General features: G+C 43.5%; 1 protein-coding gene across 1 annotated transcript; it reads right to left on the reverse strand.

Annotated features, from left to right (window-relative positions):
- Nucleotides 1-3: 3 nt before the first annotated feature.
- On the reverse strand, nucleotides 4-20,852 carry MTMR6 (myotubularin related protein 6). The gene is made up of 14 exons (XM_081004115.1): nucleotides 20,691-20,852; nucleotides 14,253-14,369; nucleotides 12,510-12,672; nucleotides 12,076-12,233; nucleotides 10,751-10,879; nucleotides 9,783-9,917; nucleotides 8,682-8,814; nucleotides 8,081-8,190; nucleotides 6,998-7,123; nucleotides 6,322-6,371; nucleotides 4,526-4,726; nucleotides 3,657-3,791; nucleotides 3,436-3,562; nucleotides 4-2,544 (listed from the first exon to the last, which is right to left on the reverse strand). The coding sequence occupies exons 1-14, from the start codon at nucleotides 20,712-20,714 to the stop codon at nucleotides 2,290-2,292; spliced, it is 1,863 nt and encodes a 620-aa protein (XP_080860241.1). The 5' UTR covers nucleotides 20,715-20,852; the 3' UTR covers nucleotides 4-2,289.
- Between the last annotated feature and the right edge of the window lie 468 nt (nucleotides 20,853-21,320).

A 21,320-nucleotide genomic window follows, 5' to 3' on the forward strand; every position in this document is an offset into this window, starting at 1 on the left:
GTGTTACGGCAACATTTAGTGTTGTATTTTCAGTGTTTATGGTAACACAGGGAGATTATTTGTCCACAGCATAAAACGGGAGAGGGGGAAACAACCAGAAGGCACATATTTCTGTCCTCATACTTTCAGAAAGTCAGTATCAATGCAACATCCACTAAAGTGGCAGAAGACATGAGAATGTACAGTTTTACTGCATTTACTACACTGAATGCAGGATCCCACCCCACCAACCAGCCGTGGACAAGAACATCTACTACCAAGACGACGTTGAAAAATACCCTTCACATTGCTCCCTCTTTAAACATATTACAATACAAAACCAGTAACCACTTAAAAAGGTTAATGCTTCTCCCCTATACAATTTTGCCAACTCCATTAAGCTATGACCTGCATTGCCCTTGCTGTTACAGCCTGGATCCCAACTAGGGAAGAGGGAAACACGGCCAACTGTGTCAAGTTCCATGCTGCGTATTGGCAGTTTTGATCAAAAGCCTTCAGGGATTAGAGCAAATCTAAACTAATTTTCACTCTGAGCCAAATAAGCATTTGATCCCTCAGGTACAAATTAGCCTACCATACCACCTAGGGAGAATAATACCCCAAGGCATGCATGTTTATAATCTTGGCTCTCAAAGCTCATTTCATTTCCTTCATTAAGACAATAAAAACTAACGTGAAAAATGTGAACAGAAGCAGGATCACAGGCTGAAAGCAAATCCATTCTCTTTTCTGATGAAGCCGAGACAATGATACCTGGGGATACATTTGATTTGCCTATATGCGAGAGGGGAACAGTATAATCCTCCTAACCAACCCTTCTTGTTAGTTAACTAGAGATCAGTTCAATCCCAGGTGGCATCCTGTATCCTGAGGATATGAGCATTATCAGGTTTTTAAAGCAAGTGGATTTAGAAAACGCGCAGCCAGCTGGCCTGCAAACCTAAAGTTTATTGTTTCTTCTCCATTCACAACAAAGAGCGGCTGCCTCCTTAGCTATCCAAGGAGACTTATTTGAAGATTTCATTTACGTAGTTTTTCTACTGAGGTGCTTAAGGTGCTTTAAAAAAAATCCCTAAATTTATTTTAAGAAAGATTTGCAAACTGAACAAAAAACCCTGCAGACAACCGTTAATTTGATCAAACTCAGAAAAACTGATACTGCTTCTACGGCATTTATTTTGTTTGATTAGCTTACAATATCTAATTCTTTCAAAAACTCTGAAACCTCACTGATCTGAAAGAAATACACACAAAAAATTAGAACCACATTTGCTTTCATTGAGATGAACACTCATCCATCCCACACAAATGTTTTGGCTCTTTGTAGGAATACACACAATTACATAAATGTAAAGACAGTTGTGTTGGCACATAAAAGGCAAGTTTTAAATGCACATTGGGCCAGTGGCTTTTATTTGGCCAATCAGAATGTTCCAAAATGTTACGTAAAGCTTTCAAGTTCTCCAGTACTTCTCCAGAACTTGAAAGTGCTCTTGAGAACTCAAAGGCCTGCATGCTATATTGTGACACTTTTGATGGCATAATAAATGCATTGTCCTTACATGGATTTTGGAACGTAACTATAAGGTTTGTAGCTAGATTTCTGCAGAAGATTCACAGCCCTTAGGGGTGCAGTTTTAATCAGTTTTAACCAGTTTTCCTGATTTTTGTAAAAGGACATTTCAAGAGGCAGGGGAGATCTGGAATTCCAGAGTTACGAATGCAAACTTAGACCCTGCTGAGTGCCTCTCTCATGTATCTCCAAACATCATGCTATGAACTTGGGATGATAAGTTTCCATCTTTTGCATGTGATATACAGTACTTTCAATGGCAACATGAAACATCAAAATTAGCAACAGGCAACAGATTAAATAGGAGTACACATACACAGTACATTCTATCTATATACATATACTTTCAGCGGCCCCGGTAAGTATTCTGTTGTGTCCTAGAAGTAGATCTTCAAAGCCCATTAAACCATTTGGCAATTGATATATTAAATAACATTCCAAGTTATCTAGTGCAAACTAAAGTTTGTTATCCTCTAGACACGTACAACAACTTCCATTCCTCATTTCTTTAAGCCAAAAAAAGTTTTTACTAAATTCTCCACATTCCTTTCGGTATTGTTAAATTCAGTTACTTCTCACAAGAACAGCATTTCTCCTTAGCAACTCGTGTGCCATGCTAGTCTACATCAATGAGGCTCTCCTTTACACAAATCCGGTTTTTGGTCACGCTCCATAAGACCAGTCTCACAATGCGCCGTCAGTACTCTGTGTGACATTTAACACGTCATTTTTGCCACTCCATACTCCAGACTGACAACACCAGGCTCTGTCTTGGAGAGCTCTTCCATATACTCGCTGTACCGATTGTCTGCTGCGTTGGAGCCCTCTATTGTTCGAATACAGTCATTCCCATGTAGAAGAGGCTGCTGTTTCTTAAAGCACTGGGATGTCTTAAGAACTGGTGACACAGGCCGCAAAGGTTCCTTGGTGAAGGCCGCATCCAGCTCCTTGTTTACACGGTGACCTAATTTCTGGGATTAAAAGGAGTATTTCAGAGTAGGCTCCATTTTCCCTTTGCGACCGTTTGGAGCCTGAGAAACTGTTGTTCACATCCAGCCCCCAACCTACCGAACTCCTCACTTTCCCTATCAACATATGAAACTACCTTACACAGAGTCCAACCATTCCTTCCTTCAGTTCAGTACCATCTTCTATGATGGCAGTGGAGCTCCAGACTCATCTAGAGGTCCTTCCTAGCTAGCGACTACAGTTCATTTTAACTGGGGATCCCATGGACTGAAGCTGGGGCCTTCTGGGAAACACTGCCAATGCACTCAACTTCTGAACTCTCTCTCTCTCTCTCTCTCTCTCTCTCTCTCTCTCTCTCACACACACACACACACACACACACTGCAGCTTTGTTACTCCCCACTATCAGTGGCACCGCTTGCTTCCTTATAGTATCAGGTCCTTCATACTTTCTGTACCCTCTGCTGTTCCTGAACAGCTGTAGTACATGCACTAAGGCAGGAATTGGGATGGGGAGCCTATTAACAAGGTCAGCCCAAGAGACCTACAAACAAACAAGACTCACAACTTGGATAGCAAGTTACACTATACAAAGGACTGGTATTTATGGTATGGGGATGAAAAGCTGACACTCAAGAGCATCTTCTAAGTCTCCCTGTGGTGCAAACTGCTCTCTGACATGTTCCAGTCCATCTCTGTTTGCGTATTATCAAATGGCCCAGCAGGTGGAGTGCCATCTTTCTCTTGCCAGTTGCAAAAATAATCTTCACAAAAGCAACAGAAAGAGACCATCATTTGAAAAAGCATCCGATGGGATGCGGTTATGACCTTTTAGGAGCAAAGCAGGCCTGTGTCGGACCTCTCAAGACAAAACAGTTATTGGAAATACTCACAGCTTCCAGTTCCTTAATGTCTTTCTCCAGCAGTTTATTTTGCTCACTCATGCTCATGACCTGACTGACTACGGATTGCCGGGGATGCATGGTGTGATCAAACTGATGATACATGTTCCTCCAGAACCTGCACGTGCCAATCGCAATAGTATTTTAATACACCATTCTGGCAGCTAGAACATTATTATTATTGTTATTCTTTAAACATCATTGAAACTTACTTAAAATTAAATGATACTGTGTCAGGCTCCAGAATTGTGAGTGACTGAGAAAAATTCTCATTATAGATGGGGTTTAGGTACTTCTTGCATTCATCCAGAAGGAAAGGCCACAGTGAATACGTCTTCTCTTTCAATCTTGAAGGGAAGAAGAACTTGAGTGAATCGCAGTCAGGGCCTGAACAACGCTAACGCCATATTTCAGTGGCAAAGCTATCCATGCAGTGGAGATATTAGGACAACCTTCCCCAACCTAGCAGACTCAGGATGCTTTGGACTGCAACTTCCACCAGCTCTAGCGATGATGGGAGTTGTAGTCCAACAACTGGAGGAAACCAGGTTAGGAAAGGCTGATCTATGGCCAGAAAGCAATCACTGGGGGTGAGGTGGGGAGGGAATGGAAACAGAACTGGATTGTGCCTGCAGTATTTTGGGGTGAGTCTTTCCCTCCCCCTCCCCTCCCCTCCCCCAATGCTGTTTCTTTACTTTAAAGTGGGGGTCGGGGTAGAAGGTGATATAGGGTGGTGATTAACCAAGCTTTAATCAGAGTTGGACTTAATGGATTATCACTACAGATATATATCATTTTATCTGACGATGGGAAACTGCAGTCCAGGGTGTGTGGAATTTAAAACAGTGAAATGGCATGCTGAGGGAGTGGGTTATATTTCTAAACCAGAGGGAGAACAATTCTCCCATAAACCTTTCTCTCTCTCTTGAAAGCGATTATATTCTCGAGAAGATTTTCAAGGATTCATGTTTTAAGGAGTGCAAAAGATCTAATGTTTTTGCAATGCTGGGTTCCCCACCATCACACACCAGAAAGGTGATTCTAAGCCCTAGCAGTTAAGAGAGCTAATATGAAGCCTTACCTGAGCTCTTCTCGTTCTTTCTGGCAGTTCCCAATGAAGTTTCCGAACTGGCAGGAATGGACGTGTTCATGGATCTGAAGTAGAAAAGCCTCATTGAACTCAAAGGCTTGTGGAAACTGCTCCGTCAGGTGCCAGACGCTTTCTAAAAACTGAGCGAACACGGGAGAGATTTCCTTTGGGTCTCCATCCAGCTGACCGCATCTATAAAATACATTCCACATTAAAAGAGGCCAGCCAGTTAGTTTTTATTGTTCGACTGCGGGTCACAACAGATAACGAAGGGCAACGTAAAATAGTAATCACAACCATCTAGAATATTTACAACAGCAATAAAACCTAATGGGGCAGTCAGACAGACAGAATGGAACTCCCCCCCTCCCTTCATACTGTATGAAGATAATCAGCAGAACAGATCCAGTAAGCAGCATGCAACAACTTCTACATTTCATTTTCATTAAAATAAAACCAGCTGCTGCAAAAGCACTTCAGGATAAATATGTGGGGGAAGTGGTGGACAAAACCCACCCTGGGTAGTCACAAAAATTCAATGCACCAACATAACCTCCTCCTCCTCCTTTTGTAGGTTCAGTTGGGCATTATCTATGTTTTCAGGATATGCTAAAAACCTTTCTGCGCACCCAAGTATTTGCAGAGTAGAGAAACTTGTCATATATTTACTGGTCTCTGTGGAAGCTGTGGAATTATATTTTGTATTGTTTTATTAGCCATCATATGCTTTTTATTCTTCTGTGTATTGCTTTAGGATTTTTTAAAAAAAGAACTAAAAGCAGTTTATTAGTATAATAAATATATGGGGTTGAATCCTACTAAGTTCTACTCAAAGTAGACCCACCGATCTGAATGGTCTTGGCTCATTTTAGGTCTGCTAATATCAAGGGGTCTACTCCAAGAAGTTGGGTTCAACCTATGATAATGCTTAGTGGACACGAAGAAAACAAAATTACCAAATGTGATCTAAAGGGGATTTTTTGACTTTTAGGAGCACATCTCCATTGCTCTTTGGAAGTCCCACCTTGTTTCCAAGCCAGTTTGTTGTGCAGCAGAGATATGGTGGAGGTGGAACAGGCTGCTATTTGAAAAACACAAGCTCAAAGCCTGCTTTGGGATGTGGAAGTAGGGATGCAGTTTTTTGGACCCCGCCCTACCCAAGTTACTGCTATGTTGCTCTGAAAGGCACAGGCCAAGTCACATAAAAACCACAAATAAAATGGGGCACACACACACACGAAGATGAGCTCTCAACTGGTATTTCAAGCTTAGGTCAGGTTTCTAGATGCCAATGGCTTACCCTGGACCAGTTAAAAATGTCTGACATGCATGTACAAGCATATGTACGTGCATAAGAAAATGACACATTTTTTTCAGAGGGACAGAAAGACAGTAAGTATAGGAGCATGACTTATAGCTCATCCTGGAGGGGCTACCAAGTCTAAGTTAACTGGTGACAACACAAAGCTCAGGGTAGATGCTAAAAGCCAGGAGCCGTCTCTGCAAGGCAAAAGGGAACACAGCTTTCCTCAGGGTCTTGGGTTGGGAAGTAGGGCATCCAAGACCAGGGCCTGGCTGGACTGGGGCTGATATCCAGAAAAAGTCATCTGAGGAGTGTCCCAGCTCAGGAGGGGTTCCAAAAACAGAGCAAATGCATCTTCTGGACTAAACGTATATAGGTCCCTTATAAGATTATGAGATCCATGTAAGCATATGAATTGAATAGTAACACAATGAGTTACATAATTAATTCAAACGTACAGCATCTTTGTAGCAAAACACCCTACCTGTCTGAAAATTTGTGCCCGAACGCAATCCAGTCTTTTTCTATCAAAACCTAGAAGAAAACAAGGCATCAGCTTTTCATCTGTTTTTATGCTGCGGATCTAAGTTTGGATTATATTACCCAGGTAAAAGTTCTTGGTTTTGATGAATTAAACCCAAAATATCAGAGCAGTACCCAAAATAATCCTAAACTCAAATATATACATTAGATTTAAGTCTCATGTCAGAGTAATTTTAAAAAATCGAACTGATTCAACTGGTGTGTTTACTACTTAAAATTAGTCCTGTAAACAAAAGAGGCTTCTCCCCCAACCTCATGCGCTTCAGATAGCCTTGCCACAGTGCATTGGTAATCTCAAAATTAAGACTACTATAATGTGTTGTTATGAGGGGCTACCCTTGTGCATGGGTCAGAAGCTGCAGCTAGCATAGCATGCAGCTGCTAAGTTATTTGGTGGGACAACCCAACACCGCAGATATTCACACCAGTGTTGAATGTTAATGATGTACCTTTATAGGATAAAGATCCCCCCCCCCAATGTTTATTATGACATACTTAGGATATTAAGTGCCATTTAAAAATGGTATATAGGAAGTAAAACAAGAGCAATTGCACCAAAGTAACTCGGTTGTACCATGTGCCAACTGAAAGCAACTCATTGTGCCCCAAGTACGCACCATAAAGCCTTTCATTGTTCTATAAAAGGGATCCAACAACAGAGATCCCAGAGAACACACTTGAGACGTCCGGTCCCAGCCGTCGGAGCAATGCACTAGCACACTTGCACTCTCCAAAGCTATGGCCTGTGAAAAAGACAAGAAGATTGACTGATGCTTGTGCACTTGTATCTCAAGGAAAACAAACACAGCTTTGAATAATAATAATTATTATTATTTATTATCTATTCCCCAGCCACTCTGGGAAGCTTCCAACAAAATATTAAAATACAGTAATGCACCAAACATTAAAAGCTTCCCTAAACATTCCGATGAGTAAAGCGGCTAGCAAATCACAACAAACGGCAGCAATAATTTGATTCAAATATACAGCCTGCTGCTGCACTCAGGCACCATGCTACAGCGAGCTATCTCCTCACTTGGAACTGCCCTAACAGGGAAACAGGTGATTGTGCATCGATACCTGACAGTCTGGGGAGTGGGAGGCATAAGTTACTCAGTCCACACTCTTTTCCTTCCAAATGCCAAAAGGCAATTGGAACGTCTGAAGTTGACAATACTGACCAAGTTACCCTAAGAACACAGAAAGCTGCCCTAAGCCGGGAGTAACTATCTAGACCAGCGATGGGGAACCTGTAGTCCTCCAGAAGTTCCAGAACTACAACTCCTGTAATTCCTGATCACTGGCTGTGCCGGCTGGGGCTGAAGGGAGTTGGAATTCAGGATCAAGCAGAGGCCTTTTACATCATTTGCTATCTGATCTTTCTTTTGAAAAACAAAAACTGGGATCTTCCACATGCAAAGCTTCTGCTCTACTCTTGAGCTAAGAACCCGCACCACGTGCAGGTGGAGGGACTCTATGAACTGAGTAGCCAATTGCAGCACCTTCTTAAATACAGCCAACTGGATCTGGGAGCATTCCACCCTCCTTTACTAAGTTAGAAAGGAAATTGGGTGTTGTTGGGGTAGTGCCCCTGAGCATTTATCCTGGAATGTAACTAAGCTTGCGGAATGCAGGCTGAACCTGCTGGTGTACTATTATGGGCATGAACCACTGGCCACAAGTTGAAGAAAGCAAATTACTTTGGCTAAGAAGATAGCAGCATCCAACACGGCTTTGATGTGTCGCAGCCATCCGCAGCTCTCCAAACCAGACAGAAAATCATTGACCGACAGGCCCCTTGTCCCACAGACTGAAATAGAAAGATACTCGGTCGTTAAATTCAAACAGCAGCACTTTCCTCTGTAGGGAAGCAACTGAAGCTTACTTTCACTTTTGAACAAATCAATTCCTAGGCTTGATATGAACAACCTTTTCTTCCCAGAGTTTCATCTGCATCCCATGGGGGCTGTGCAAGAGAGGATGCTGAACTACGCGTGTTGTTGAAAGCTTGAAAATGTTCCATGAAACAAAAAAAGAGGGACCTGAAATTGATGTGCATTCCAGATATTTTTTTCATAAGATTTATATTCCGCTTTAGAGTAGAAAAAACTCAAAGCGGTTTACAAAAAAAGAAAGATAGAAACCAATGTATTAACCCTTCGGTACATAAGGGATACTGTATTTATTACTTCAAGCAATAAGCTGTTTGGTATGGCTATGTAGGGGTGGAGAAGGCTCTACAAGAGTCTATTTTGTAATTATCAAGTGCTTTCTACCAATTAGAAGCAAATTTATACATACCTTCCAAAAGTTTCTGCAGGCTTGATCTCATTACATGGATGTTTTCGATACCAACAAACTGGAATCTAATATTAGAATAGTTGTCTTCATTCTCATAGCCTTTACCTGCTGCTCTGTTGGCCAGTGCATTCAGCTTGAAGAAAAAGGAGGTAAAGCAGTTAAAATGTGTGGGAACTCCCATCTGATAAATATTAGGAACGTTATGATTGCTCAGGTTTCCAGATCTATAGGACGGGGTTTTTTCCTCCCTTCATGACCTCCTACTTTCTAAGCCAAACCATTAATCACGTAGGATATGAAGTATCAGAAAGCATCCTACTCACTTGGTAACCCCCCACAATTTGTCCTGACCCCTGAATAGCAGCTTCCAGTAGCATAATCACAATATGCTATGTGGCATGGAAAGCTGCTATTTTGAGAAGCATCAGTACAAAGCCCTCTGGAGGTATTCAATCAGTTGCATTGTTCATTGGATCCTGGCCAGGGGCCTGAGTCAGGTAAGCAACTCCTCCAAAATCGGGGGCGGGGGGGAATTAGTCCATGAGTACAAACAGCCAGTCCAATGATGATGAGGGATCCAGTAATCAAGTCCTATAAGGAAGGAGCCAAGTATGCTTTAGCTTGAAGAAGAGACTGTTATCTGCAAACATCTGAAGGGCCGTCTCACACACAGATGGTAGACCAAATTTATTCTCTGTTGCTCCAGAGGGTGGAACCCAGAAGAACTCATGAAGACAAAGGACACAACCTAAACATTAAGAACCACCTCCTGATGGAAAGAGCTGCTCAACAGTGGAACAGACTGCCTGGGAAGGCGTTGGGTTCTTCTTCATTAGAGGCAGAGTGACTAGCTAATAGGGATGCTGCAGTAATCAACTTCCTGCATCATTAGGGAATTGGACTAGGCAACCCTTAAGGCCCTTTCCATTTCCAATTCATCCCATTGCCACTCTCAGGTTGTTCACCAAACTGGGTCCTAACAGAAACAGCAACCTAACGATATGGTGCAGTCAAGGAGCAGTAATTGCACATCACCCCTTCCCATCTCTAAACTACAGCATTATATCACATGGGAAACCAGCTACAGGGAATGGTACCTACTTTAGGCCTGGTGTCCACAACATACATATAGCAATTATTAGGATTGGCTTTGCTGATTGCTTGCAACATGTGCTCATCCTCCAGACACCTGGCACTGAATCCCGAGAGAGGCTGACTACATCTGCAAATGGCAGCCTAGTTAGAAGATGGAGGGACAAATATAAAGATAAGATAATGAAAGGTCTATATGAGCACTTTAGAGGACATGAACAGTGGTCTGAATTTTAAGTACAGTTCTTAGTTCTCTGGTAGCTGCAAGAAGGGAAGATGAAAGCCAGAAGCATGATGCATGGGACTCTGAAGATGCAAAACCTCCAGAAGGAAACTTGAAAGCCAAAATGTTTCAGAGTTCATGGTTTCCTCTGTTATAGGCAGAGACGGTTTGCCCAAATTTTAGTGATAAAGCTGGAGATATAAGGTGGCAGACACAAAATTAGTTTCTATAAGAGAGACAAGACACATTTGCGTTATGCACAATCAACTCAGAGCATTTTTCAATGCCCAAACCACATTAGTTTGTTTTCTTGGTGCCATGCATGCTATTATTAGTTCTAGTTTCAACTTCCCCACATCCCCATAAACGGGAAGCAAAAACTTGAATCTTTAAGTCCTGAATTTTCAAACCAGTGTGAATAATTGCAACACAAGACAAGTTGTAAAGGTTCTACTTCCGGAACTCTTGACAAAATCAACATATAGAGACAGATATCTGTGGTGCAACCATAACCATGTCTAATCAGAAGTTAAGTCCTAATGAAGTCAATGGGACTTGCTCCCAAGTAAGTGGGGCTAGAATTGCAGCCCTAGTGAAGAGGGGCCTACCCCAATGTTACATTCTACTAACAGCCCTTTTTTGATGGGCCGCAACAGATCTATGAATCTGGGTTACTGTACTTACCCTTCTTGTCTTTTCCTGTGATGGAAAATAGCCTTTAGCCCATTTCCCCTGAATGGAAATCAGACTATACCTCATTATCTTTATGATAATATGACAGCACAGGAAACCTTCCTTTACTTCGGAACTTAGAACTGCCAACAATGATGGGCTTGCTTGCACTCCTGGGAACATAGAGGTCTCTGGGATATGTTTCACAGATCTGAGGGAGGAAAGGAAAGGAACTATAAAGGACAGTGCATTTAGATATGGCAGGGATGGGGAAGCTCAGGGTCCGGGGCAAAATGCAGACCTCCAAACCTACCTGATCCCTTGGGACTCTCCTTAAGCCATGGCCCTCACCAGCCTTGCTCCATGGGCCCAAGTGCTTTTGCCAGGCTGGAATGTCCTCAAAGTGACTTGTGTGCAGTGGGAAGGTAGCCTCTGGTACAAAGAGCCACAGCCATAGCTCTACCTACTTTTGCCTCTGCCCTGACCAACCAATAGTACGCACTCCCAGATCTTTGCTCACAAGGGAATATGGCCCTCAGGAAGAAAAATATTCCCCTCCTCAAGATATGGTGTGCAACTGGTGGCATCCATTGAAATCAATGGGAAAGGCCTTTCCCCATATCTTCACAATGGATATTGCTTAACCCTTACCTAGAAGAATTCTGAAGTATCAGGGCTTCAGAAAAACACTGACTGGGTTCTTGAAACATGTCAGGGACATAAGACCCCTGATGGATCAGAGCAAAGGCCTACCTAGTCTGAACTTTCTGTGCTCACAATGGCGAACCATATGCCTGTGGGAGGCCTGCAAGCAGGAGATGGGTGCAAAGAGCCCTCTCCTGTTTGTGTTACACAGCAACTTCTGACGCTGGAGGTAGCACATAACCATAGCTTCCATAAATTTGCCAAATTCTCTGTTAAAGCCATTCAGGTTGGTGGCTATCACATCAAAATACTTGCATGATTTTAAAAATAAAACCTGGGGGGAAATTAATTCCTAGTGTTAATTCTACACTGCCTCTTCTTTAGTTAGAGGCACAACAAGCAAGAAAAAAGTAATTAGAAGAGAAGTGAAGAAGTTGCTGCCTTCTATGTAGCCTTGCACACAAAACTGAACTGAGCTCTACAGCAAGGAGAGAGGGGGCCTAATTATATTGCGGCATACATTCTCTCAGTTAATGACAAGTTGAGTCATCCGTCCCTCCTGTATGCAATTGAGTGTGAATTCAATCGAAGCAGCTGCAAAACAGTTGCAAGAAACAAGGTTTTCCAAGCGAACCTTTGAAACTGAATTCCCATGAGGAAAAGGAACAGACCAACAATTATTCCAGCATGAATGAGGTGGAAAATGCCACTTCTCACTTTGGTCTTTCATTTCATTTTTATTTTATGTTAGCAATCTATTACCTTATAATCACGATTTGCATCCGATAGCTGCCAGTCCGAGTTAGGCACGTCCATCCGGTTGTACTCTTCTGCAAGGTCTATGAGCTGCCAGCCTTGCACTCTCTCTTCCTCCTTTTGCTTCGGGTTGTATGAGAAGGCATACAGTTCGTCGTATCTTGCTAAAACAAGCCAGGAGAAAGAGAAAAAGAGGAAGGAGCCTGAGCCTTGCTGTGGGATTCCAGAGGCACCACACTGTCGTTGTTGTTTAATTTATATACTGCTTAGTGTCGAAACAGTTTACAAAGTATAAAAAGCAGTTGCACAAGCACTCATAATTAAGTTACATAATAAGCCACAGTTAAGTTACATGATAAAACAACAGAGCAATTGAACAGGAGAATCAGGTAAAAGGATCAAGGGGAATGCCTGTGTAATGAGAAAGGCAGCCACTCTACCTGGTTTTGACAGCTGAAGCAAGGAGTTATAAATATCATGGCAGTCCCTTTCTCTGGGAACAATGAAGTGAACTATCCTGAAGTTCTTGCACTGGATCACCAGGGGGCAGCCGGACGTGGTCAAGGCGAGTTTCTCTACCGCAGCAATATGATGGTGAAGTATCTGCAGCACACAGAAAACCCACAATGGCGTTTTCACAATTCTTGGTTTCCACGGAAGAACCACAGACATTATCTCAAGTTGCTTGCTTGTTATTGGATGTGCTACACTACTTAATGCTGTGACCAGTATCCAAAGATCCTGTCCGCAATATTTTTGATTAACAACCTTTTAACATATTTCTATTGCTTTTCTGGACATTTAATATGAAATTTTGTATTTTGCTTTTCTTTTAACTGGCTTTGGGACTTCTTTCAGCTGTATGAAGAAAAAAATAAATAAATTTGATATACTAAATAGAGGAGTAACCCCGGTGGGATTTATTTTTATTTTCTCATACTCCACTGCAAACTGTATCTGAAAGTTAGGAAGATAAGAAGAGCCCTGATGAATCAGGCCAAAGCTCCATCTAAGTCCTGCATCCTGCTCTCACAGGAGCAACAGCATTCTCCGCATCTTTGGTTCCCAGCAATTGGTATTCAGATAACTCCAAGCTCCCCTCAGAGGAAGAAGAAGAAGAGTCTGGATTTGATATCCCACTTTATCACTACCTGAAGGAGTCTCAAAGCAGCTAACAATCTCCTTTCCCTTCCTCCCCCACAACAAACACTCTGTGAGATGAGTGGGACTGAGAGACTTAAAAGAAGTGTGACTGGCCCAAGGTCACCCAGCAGCTGCATGTGGAGGAGCGGGGAAGCAAACCCGGTTCACCAGATTACGAGTCTACCGCTCTTAACCACTACACCAAACTGGCTCTCCGATTCTCTCTGGCTCTGTCAGAATCAAAAGCAACTTGCCTTGTGGAATGAGGAGCAGGGACTGCTGTTTGAGAACACAGTGAAAAGCCCCTTTGGGTGAAGGGATGCTAGCTAACCTATATTCTATTAGTCCTGCTTCTGAAGGTGACCTTCAACAGGCTACAAATGCAGACACACCAACACACTGAGGGAAAACACTAGCTATACATAGCCAGAAACCTGTTAATGAAACTCTCAGCGTTATCTCTCTTTTCAAAGACTAAAATTAAGAAACTACCAAAGGGGGAGATGCCAATTATTCATAACTCAATAAAATTATGGAGTTTAATTAGCTAGACTATTATAGGATATACAGCGCACTTTAAAAAAAACAGTTTGCAAAATTAAACTATTAACTGTGGCAGAATGGGCAAAGAGAACTGATGATGTGCCTTAGACCTGGGAGTGGGAGACTGACTTCACACACTTGCCAGTGCTAATCTCCACGCATGCACAGGAATGATATCTGGGCAACTGGCCCAAATGAAGTGAGAATACCGCAGCCTTCTCTCAGGAGGCTGGAACTAAAGCCTCTGATTCTTGGAAGAGTGCCCTGCAAAACATTGGAACAGCGCAGCTCAAAGAAGTCAACCTGAAGGAGGCATGTGGTTCAATACCCATTTAAAACAATTGTACCTCACATTCTGCATACTTAAAACAGCTTACAACAACAATTACCCAGTTATTGCAAGACAGGAGACTGGGCCTGGGGAGTCCTCTACATCAGAATAAAGCGACACAAAATAAAAAGGGTGCCCCACTGGAGAAAACCATCGGAATCCTTACCCATGTCTCTTTCTGGCTCGAGTCTATAAATAACAGGTGAGTTGCCGTGAGATAGAGCGTTCCTGTTTGTGACTTGATGTTTGTGCTGAAACGATCTAATAATTTCACCTGTTCGACCTGTGAGGGCAAGGGGGAAAAGAGAACACATTGCCATGAAGTAAAGCTATGAAACATATGATCTTGACATAAAAACAGCCTGGTCATTCAGTTCATTATCTTCTCAAGAGGCAGATCGCTGTCTGGCAACAAAGTGTGCGTGCATTTGCAAAGACAACCTTTAGCCTTCACAACGCACCAATAATGCAAAATGCAGCCACCAGGCATGTGACAGATACCCTAACGTGCACGGCCTACGGTGCAGCAGCTCACATGTGCCTGCTAACAGGAAGAACCGCTCAGCTAGAACATTTTCTGGCTTTGTATCTTCCCGTTCTGACTGCTGACCAAGAGGACAACATTCTGGTTGGGCTAGTAAAACCCTGGCGAAGTGGTAACTCAAGATCAACTGGTTCCAGGGGCTGTGTTTGCAAAGGTGACAATGCAGCCTCCAGAACAGAAATGGGATACTCTATATCAGGGGTCACCAACCTAAGGCCCATGGGCCGGAAGAGGCCCGCAGAGGTCATTTGACTGGCCCACGAGCTGCCCCCAAACTGAGCTGCCCAATCGCGCACTGCGCTAAACCGGTGCAACGTAGCACGGGGACTCACTTCCATGGTGCCGGAAATCGCGTCTGCGCGGGACCGATCCGGCCCAGGCAAGATAAACCTTCCTGACCCCTGCTCCATATTCTATTAAGCCTCTTGTGTTTTTTCAGTACAGTTCTGCTGTGAACAAATTCTCTCCCACAATTCTCATTTCAAATAGTACCATCATGCAATGATCTCAGAAAGACTACTTGGAAAGACTGCTCCTAGAGAGATAGAGGGCTAGGGGCTACTTTTCCCGCATCCAACTTGGAGCACAGTTCAAGAATTGCTGAGCAGATAACACAGCAACACGAAAGTAAGGCTATAGACTTTGGGTGGCAACCCCCATAGCTATACATGGAACCAAACACAGCTTCCCACATGCTAAGACAAATAGAGGGTTCTCTTGTAACCCACATATTTAAGGAAGAATGTGGGTGCTTGTTTTTTAGGTGTGTTGTTTGCTGTGTGTTAGTGAGGAGGGAAAGTATGGTGCTGTGTGGTTATGCCACATATGTCCTATAAGGCCTATTCTGAACTGAGACTGAGGGGAAATCTATCCTTCTTAGAAAACGAAAAAGTTCCTCAAAACACAAAGGCTGAGAAGAGCCAGAGGGTCTTGCGTGCAGTATTCTTCCAAAATAACATAGGATGCTTTCAGCTGTAGCAGAGAGCAATTTACAGAAGGTACATTCAGAAATTTAGCTGCTTTTAACCGATCGGAAATTGACTTTGAATGTTCTACAGGTCTGTTTTGTCTGAATCCCAAGAGCAGGCCAGGAAAGCTGCCACAAAGAGGCAATAAGGGAAGATTTGGCAAGGATGCGTTCCTCATATTCTCTTGGCAGGATTGCCTTATTAGCACTAATTCACCAGTCTGCTCCTAGAGCTCTAACAATGAGTCTGCCACAAGATTCAGAGAGCGCATCTCTCATACAGACCAGCAGAATTAGAACTCAAGGGAGAAAGCAGCAACAACGGAACTTCCTGCATCAGCAATGCAGGTATCTGCAATTCCTGAATTCTATCTCAACGTCAATATTTGACCTGGCTAGATTACAAGAAACATTTTATAACCAATTCTCCAGCTCTTTGCTTTTGAAAAATGCTGGCAATACAAATCAGTAAGCATCACTTAAATAAGTAGCTTTCAGATATATGATGGTGCTAATTTGCAGGAAACAGAAAATCAGCAGCTTCAACTAAAGCAGCCTTCCAGGCACGTTTTATGTTAAAAAATAATTAGGACAAGCTACACAGGCAGACTGGATCAGGTCAAAGCCACATGACCAGGGTCTAAAGTAAAGCAAGCCCTTAAGCGACAGAGACTTGCCAGTTTGTGAACTGTACTTTCCCCCCTTACTCAGCCACCCTGTCCAATTTTGATAAGCACAACTGTACACCAATAAACAAGAAAACATGAGCATCCCCAGAAATGAAGTCTAACGGAACAGGTAACTGTAGGGCAGGATTTATTTAAGGATTGAACTTTTTGCAAAGTATCAAGTATAAACGTGGCATAAATCCATTTCTCCATAAGCTAATTTATGGCTGCTATCATGTTACTACATGTGCAGCCCTTAGGATGAAACAGTAGCTTACGCACATAGCCAATCACTTTGAGCTGTTGAATTATTTGCACTACGTGTCAAAGTAAACAAGACAACCCGTGAAAATGTGGGCCAAGGGAGTGGCCACTGAGGACCAATGTGGCGTAGAGGTCTTTGGTGAAGAGCAAGGAGAGAATAAAGGTAAAGCTGCACCTGCTTTGTAGTAATAGGTGACCAGGAAAACGAGCAAGCTGGCAGAGGAGGGATGGGTGACTTATCATTCCTCTGTACTCAATACAGAAACCAAGTACTATAGATTGCCAGAGGAGGGAACGGCTCTCTTCTGCACCCAGTATAGGAATGAGGTGGGCTCTTTATCCCTTCTCTCCTGGGCTCCAAGCAAGCTATTAAAACACTCTGCAGGCTAGTAACTTTTGTGGGCTTATTTACAAGGTTGCTTTGTGAGCATTTTGTTGCTTTTTAAGGGTGATTCTTTCTTCTTTGGAACTCCCCAAAGGAAACTTCAGCATTGTAACATAATTTCTTCCTTCTTAGGAACTCCCCCAAAGAATATTCAGCCTTGTAGCATTATAGAGAGTTGAACAGACAGCATAAATCGCATGACAGGTGCTTCTGCCTTCTGAAAGATAACCATTTTAAGCCAAAAGGAACTGGCTCAGATCCAGCCCAAAACATTTTGCTGCCTGAAGTGAAGGTATACAGTGGTACCTCTGGTTGCGAACGGGATCCGTTCTGGAGGCCCATTCGCAACATGAGCAGGACGCAACCTGCGTCTGCGCGTGCCACGATTCACTGCTTCTGCGCATGACATCGTTTTGCACGTCTGCGCATGCGCAAACGGCGAAACCTGGAAGTAACCCTTTCCGGTACTTCCGGGTCGCCGCGGGATGCAACCTGAAAACGTTCAACCTGAAGCAAACGTAACATGAGGTATGAATGTAGATGGTACTCTCCACATGGGCACAGGGTTATATTGGAGGTGGGGCAGGCTTTATGTTGGGGGGGCAGAATCGAGGTATCTGTGATGCAAGTAGTCAGTTAGTTAAGTCTTTTATTTATTTAATTTGGGGGGAAGGCAGCTCCCCCCCTGCACCACCCATGTACAGAAGCATGTCAGCTGAATCTTGTTTCAGTGCTAGGAATAGGATGGTGTTCTTTACAGCACCTGAGGGGAGCAGAATATCTTACAGGATGCAGGACAGGACATGGCTTGCATAGGTCTGTCCTCCAACAAAAAAGGACAGCCAGGAAACTCGGAGGAACATCAGGGACCCCAGCATCTGTAACCTCAAGTGGCTGCCCCAGTCTGCCTAGTGATTGGGCATGCCCTGAATACGTTCCATACTCCTTTTGAGGTGCAGGTCTTTCCTCTTCAGCTGATGATTTCCCAATTACTTTTGTAGCTAATGGCACTTGCAGCATACAGAGACTTCTTCCACAACCTCCCCCCAACCCGGCCTGGAACAGCAGCAATTTGCCTCAGTTAGCATTTTGAAACTTGCAGATTACTATAGATAAGTCATCTGCTTCCTCCTCTCTCGCTGCCATACAAAGTTTCATTCAAAGGATATCTGAATTTCAGTGGAAGGTTTAATTTTTAAGAAGTTAAAAATACTGCAGGTCACACACAGCAAGAGTAAATACTGATTGATACTCTGGAGTGGTTTTGCTTTGCAGACAGGTTGTGCTACAACAGCAAACAGTCTATATGGCTCTGAGATCCATGCACACAGATCACATTTCAGGCTAAGGTCAGTGATCCTCTACAATGCAATAGAGCTTTTACTTAAGAAAAGTAGTAAATGGTCAAAGGGCAGTATTAAGCTTCTCAGGTCTAAACACAATAATCTTTGTTTTTGATTCTCCACAATTTAAACTCATATTGAGCCACTGTTTTCCAGCTACTCACAAAAACACTGAGTTACTTTAGCTTCAGAATGAAACAATTGGGGTGGGGGTGTAGAGAAAGATAAGAAGTTTTTTTGCCTGCAGGTATGCTTGTTTAAAGGTAAAGGACCCCTGACAGTTAAGTCCAGTCGCAGACGTCTCTGGGGTTATGGTGCTCATCTCGCTTTACTGGCCAAGGGAGCTGGCGTTTGTCCACAGACAGTTTTTCCGGGTTGTGTGGCCTGCATGACTAAGCCGCTTCTGGTGAAACCAGAGCAGCACACGGAAACGCCGTTTACCTTCCTGCCGGAGCAGTACCTATTTATCTACTTGCACATTTTGGCATGATTTGAACTGCAAGGTTGGCAGGAGCTGGGACCAAGCAATGGGAGCTCACCCCGTCACAGGGATTTGAACCGCCGACCTTTTGATCGGCAAGCCCAAGAGGCTCAGTGGTTTAGACCACAGCGCCACCCGTATCCCTGTATAATGCTTGTTTATACAGTGATAAAACTTCCCTAAGAGCACAGCAATCTAAGATGATGTCATTTTTAAAAAGAGAATATTTTGAATTCAATTTGGAAATGAGCTGCATTAAAACTGTCATGTGACCCTTACATGACTCCCACTGAAAAGACATAGGAACAGAGAAAACTGTCTCCTACTGAGCCAGACCATTGACCCATCTAACTCAGTACTGTCTACACTGACTGGCAGGGGCTTGCCAGTACTTCAGAGTCTTTCCCATTGATGCCTGGAGATTGAACCTGGGACCTTCTGCATATAAAGCTGATGTTCTACCTCTGAGCTATGGCCCTTCCAAAAGACCTGGCAAGAGAGATGGAAAAGATAATATGGAATTTGTTGTCTATCTCATGACATGATCTCATAAAATCAAATGGGCCCCACCCTTGGCTGAGAGCCCTGTCAGAAAATATCACCCTGTAGGTTACAAGAAGAAGACTGGAAACACATCAAAATTAGAATCAGAGAATTGTAGAGTTGGAAGGGACCATAAGAGTCATCTTGTCCAACCCCCTGCAATGCGGGAATCTTTTGCCCACAACCCTGAGATTAAGATTCTCATGCTCCACCTCTCACCTTACATCAGGCAATACCTCTATCTAACCCCCTACACTGGCTTCCTGTCCACTCCCCAATCCTGTTTCTCCTGCTGCCATTTGCCTCCCCCCCCCCCCCGTGGTTTCCCATCAAATTATGTATGTCAAGCTCCTTGGGACAGGAACTATGCTCTTGAACTTCGTAAGATATCATGCCCGCTGACACAGAACACACACACATATATAATTGAAAACTTAACCTCCAAATAAACATGAATAAGATAGGGCTATATGGCTGCAACCTTAACAGACAGTAAGTACTATGGAGATTAGTGCAGTTTGTAAGATTAAATAGCATCACATTACTGCGGCCTAAACTACTGCAGCCTAAAGCCCACTATCACCACACATAGGATCATGGGAGCACTAGTCCATGAAAACTTAAGGATCCCATTAAATTCTAAGTTCAGATACGCAGAAAACAATATATGTAAAGAAATCAGGGAGGGGAGCTGAGGGAAGTCCTTGGTGGGGGAGAGGGAGAGTTGGGGAAAAAAATAATGTAATTGATTAAGAGGACTGATAAATTGTTATGTTGAAATTGGTTAATAAAAATATTTTTAAAATAGTAATTCTAAGTTCAGATATAGCCTGCTGCAGCAAACAGCAAAAGAAACCCAGAGGGTGACTGACATTCATCCAAGTTTTACTCAGAGTGGACTCACTGAATATTTAGTCACGCTCGTTCATTTCAGTGGGCCTACTCTTGAGTAAAACTTAGCTGCATTCCAGCCAGTATGGCAGCAACCTTAATGCCCAACCACCCAAGGCATTGTGCCATAAACCATCACGGCCTCGCAACCAATTTCCTCAAATTGTGGCTAGATAGGATGGAAACAAGTAAAGAGCTTAGGCGACAGCAGAATTGACCATGGTGCCATAAGACTTCTTTCTTGTGCATGTTTTGCTGCAACCTTAAAGCCCCGCTGAACTGAATGGGAATGACTTCTAGGGTAGAGATGGGTCGGTCAGGACTGCAGCCTAAGGCACATACAGGCTTGCGTCTGAGGAGGCATGCACAGGGTTTCACGGCAAGGCTGCGATCCGGGAGCAAGCTCGATCGGGTGCTCAAGCCTCCCAAGAGGAAGCCCCCGGGGTCTGCAAGGCTCCCTCCCACGCTGCTCCGGCGGCGGACAAGGCCGGCCTCCGAGCAAGGCCCCGCTCAGTTACCTTCGTGGTGCGAATGTGCTCCATGATGCCACCGCGCCCAAGCTGCCCGCCGCCGCCCCTCTCCGACTGGCCGCTCAGCCGGCGTCTCCTGGAGACACTTCCTGATAATCGAGTGCTGGGGATGGAGGTGGAGAGACCAAAGCGGCCTGCAAGAGGGCCGGGTCCGTCCCACAGCGACCCCTGCCGGGTGGAAGACCCAGTCAAATAAGAGAGAATTCTCAAACAGAAAAGGCCGCTTTGTTTACTTGCTTATCATTCCGCCCTTCACCCGAAGATCACAGGGCGGTTTACCAATATACGAACACATACAAAAAATATGCACCCTAATAACAAACAAAAACAATGCCACACAAACACGCACGCAGTTTAAAAGGCCGTAGGATTGGAAAGAAGATAAAGTCCCTACCAGAGAAGAATGGCAGATCAAGTGGATGTGATGATGCAAAAATGGCTAAAATGACCAGAAGAATCAGAAATCAGGAAGACCAAAATTTTAATAAGGAATAGGGGGAAATTTATAAATTTTTTTTTAAAAAAACATTGTAAACAGTTAAAATAGTTAGTAAGATCAGAATAACACTTGTAGTTTAATGGTGAATTTTGGACACAATGAAGAGGTAAAAGATTTTG

Source organism: Podarcis pityusensis (assembly GCF_964106645.2).
Source record: "Podarcis pityusensis genome assembly, chromosome: 4".
Classification (NCBI taxonomy): Eukaryota; Metazoa; Chordata; class Lepidosauria; order Squamata; family Lacertidae; genus Podarcis; species Podarcis pityusensis.

Coding starts and splice junctions, on each gene's coding strand:
- MTMR6 (XM_081004115.1), bottom strand. CDS start 20,714: ATGGAGCACATTCGCACCACGAAG. Junction 12,673..14,252: donor CGAGCCAGAAAGAGACATGG/GTAAGGATTCCG, acceptor TGTGTGCTGCAG/ATACTTCACCATCATATTGC. Junction 7,124..8,080: donor CTGCTATCTTCTTAGCCAAA/GTAATTTGCTTT, acceptor TCTTTTTCACAG/GCCATAGCTTTGGAGAGTGC.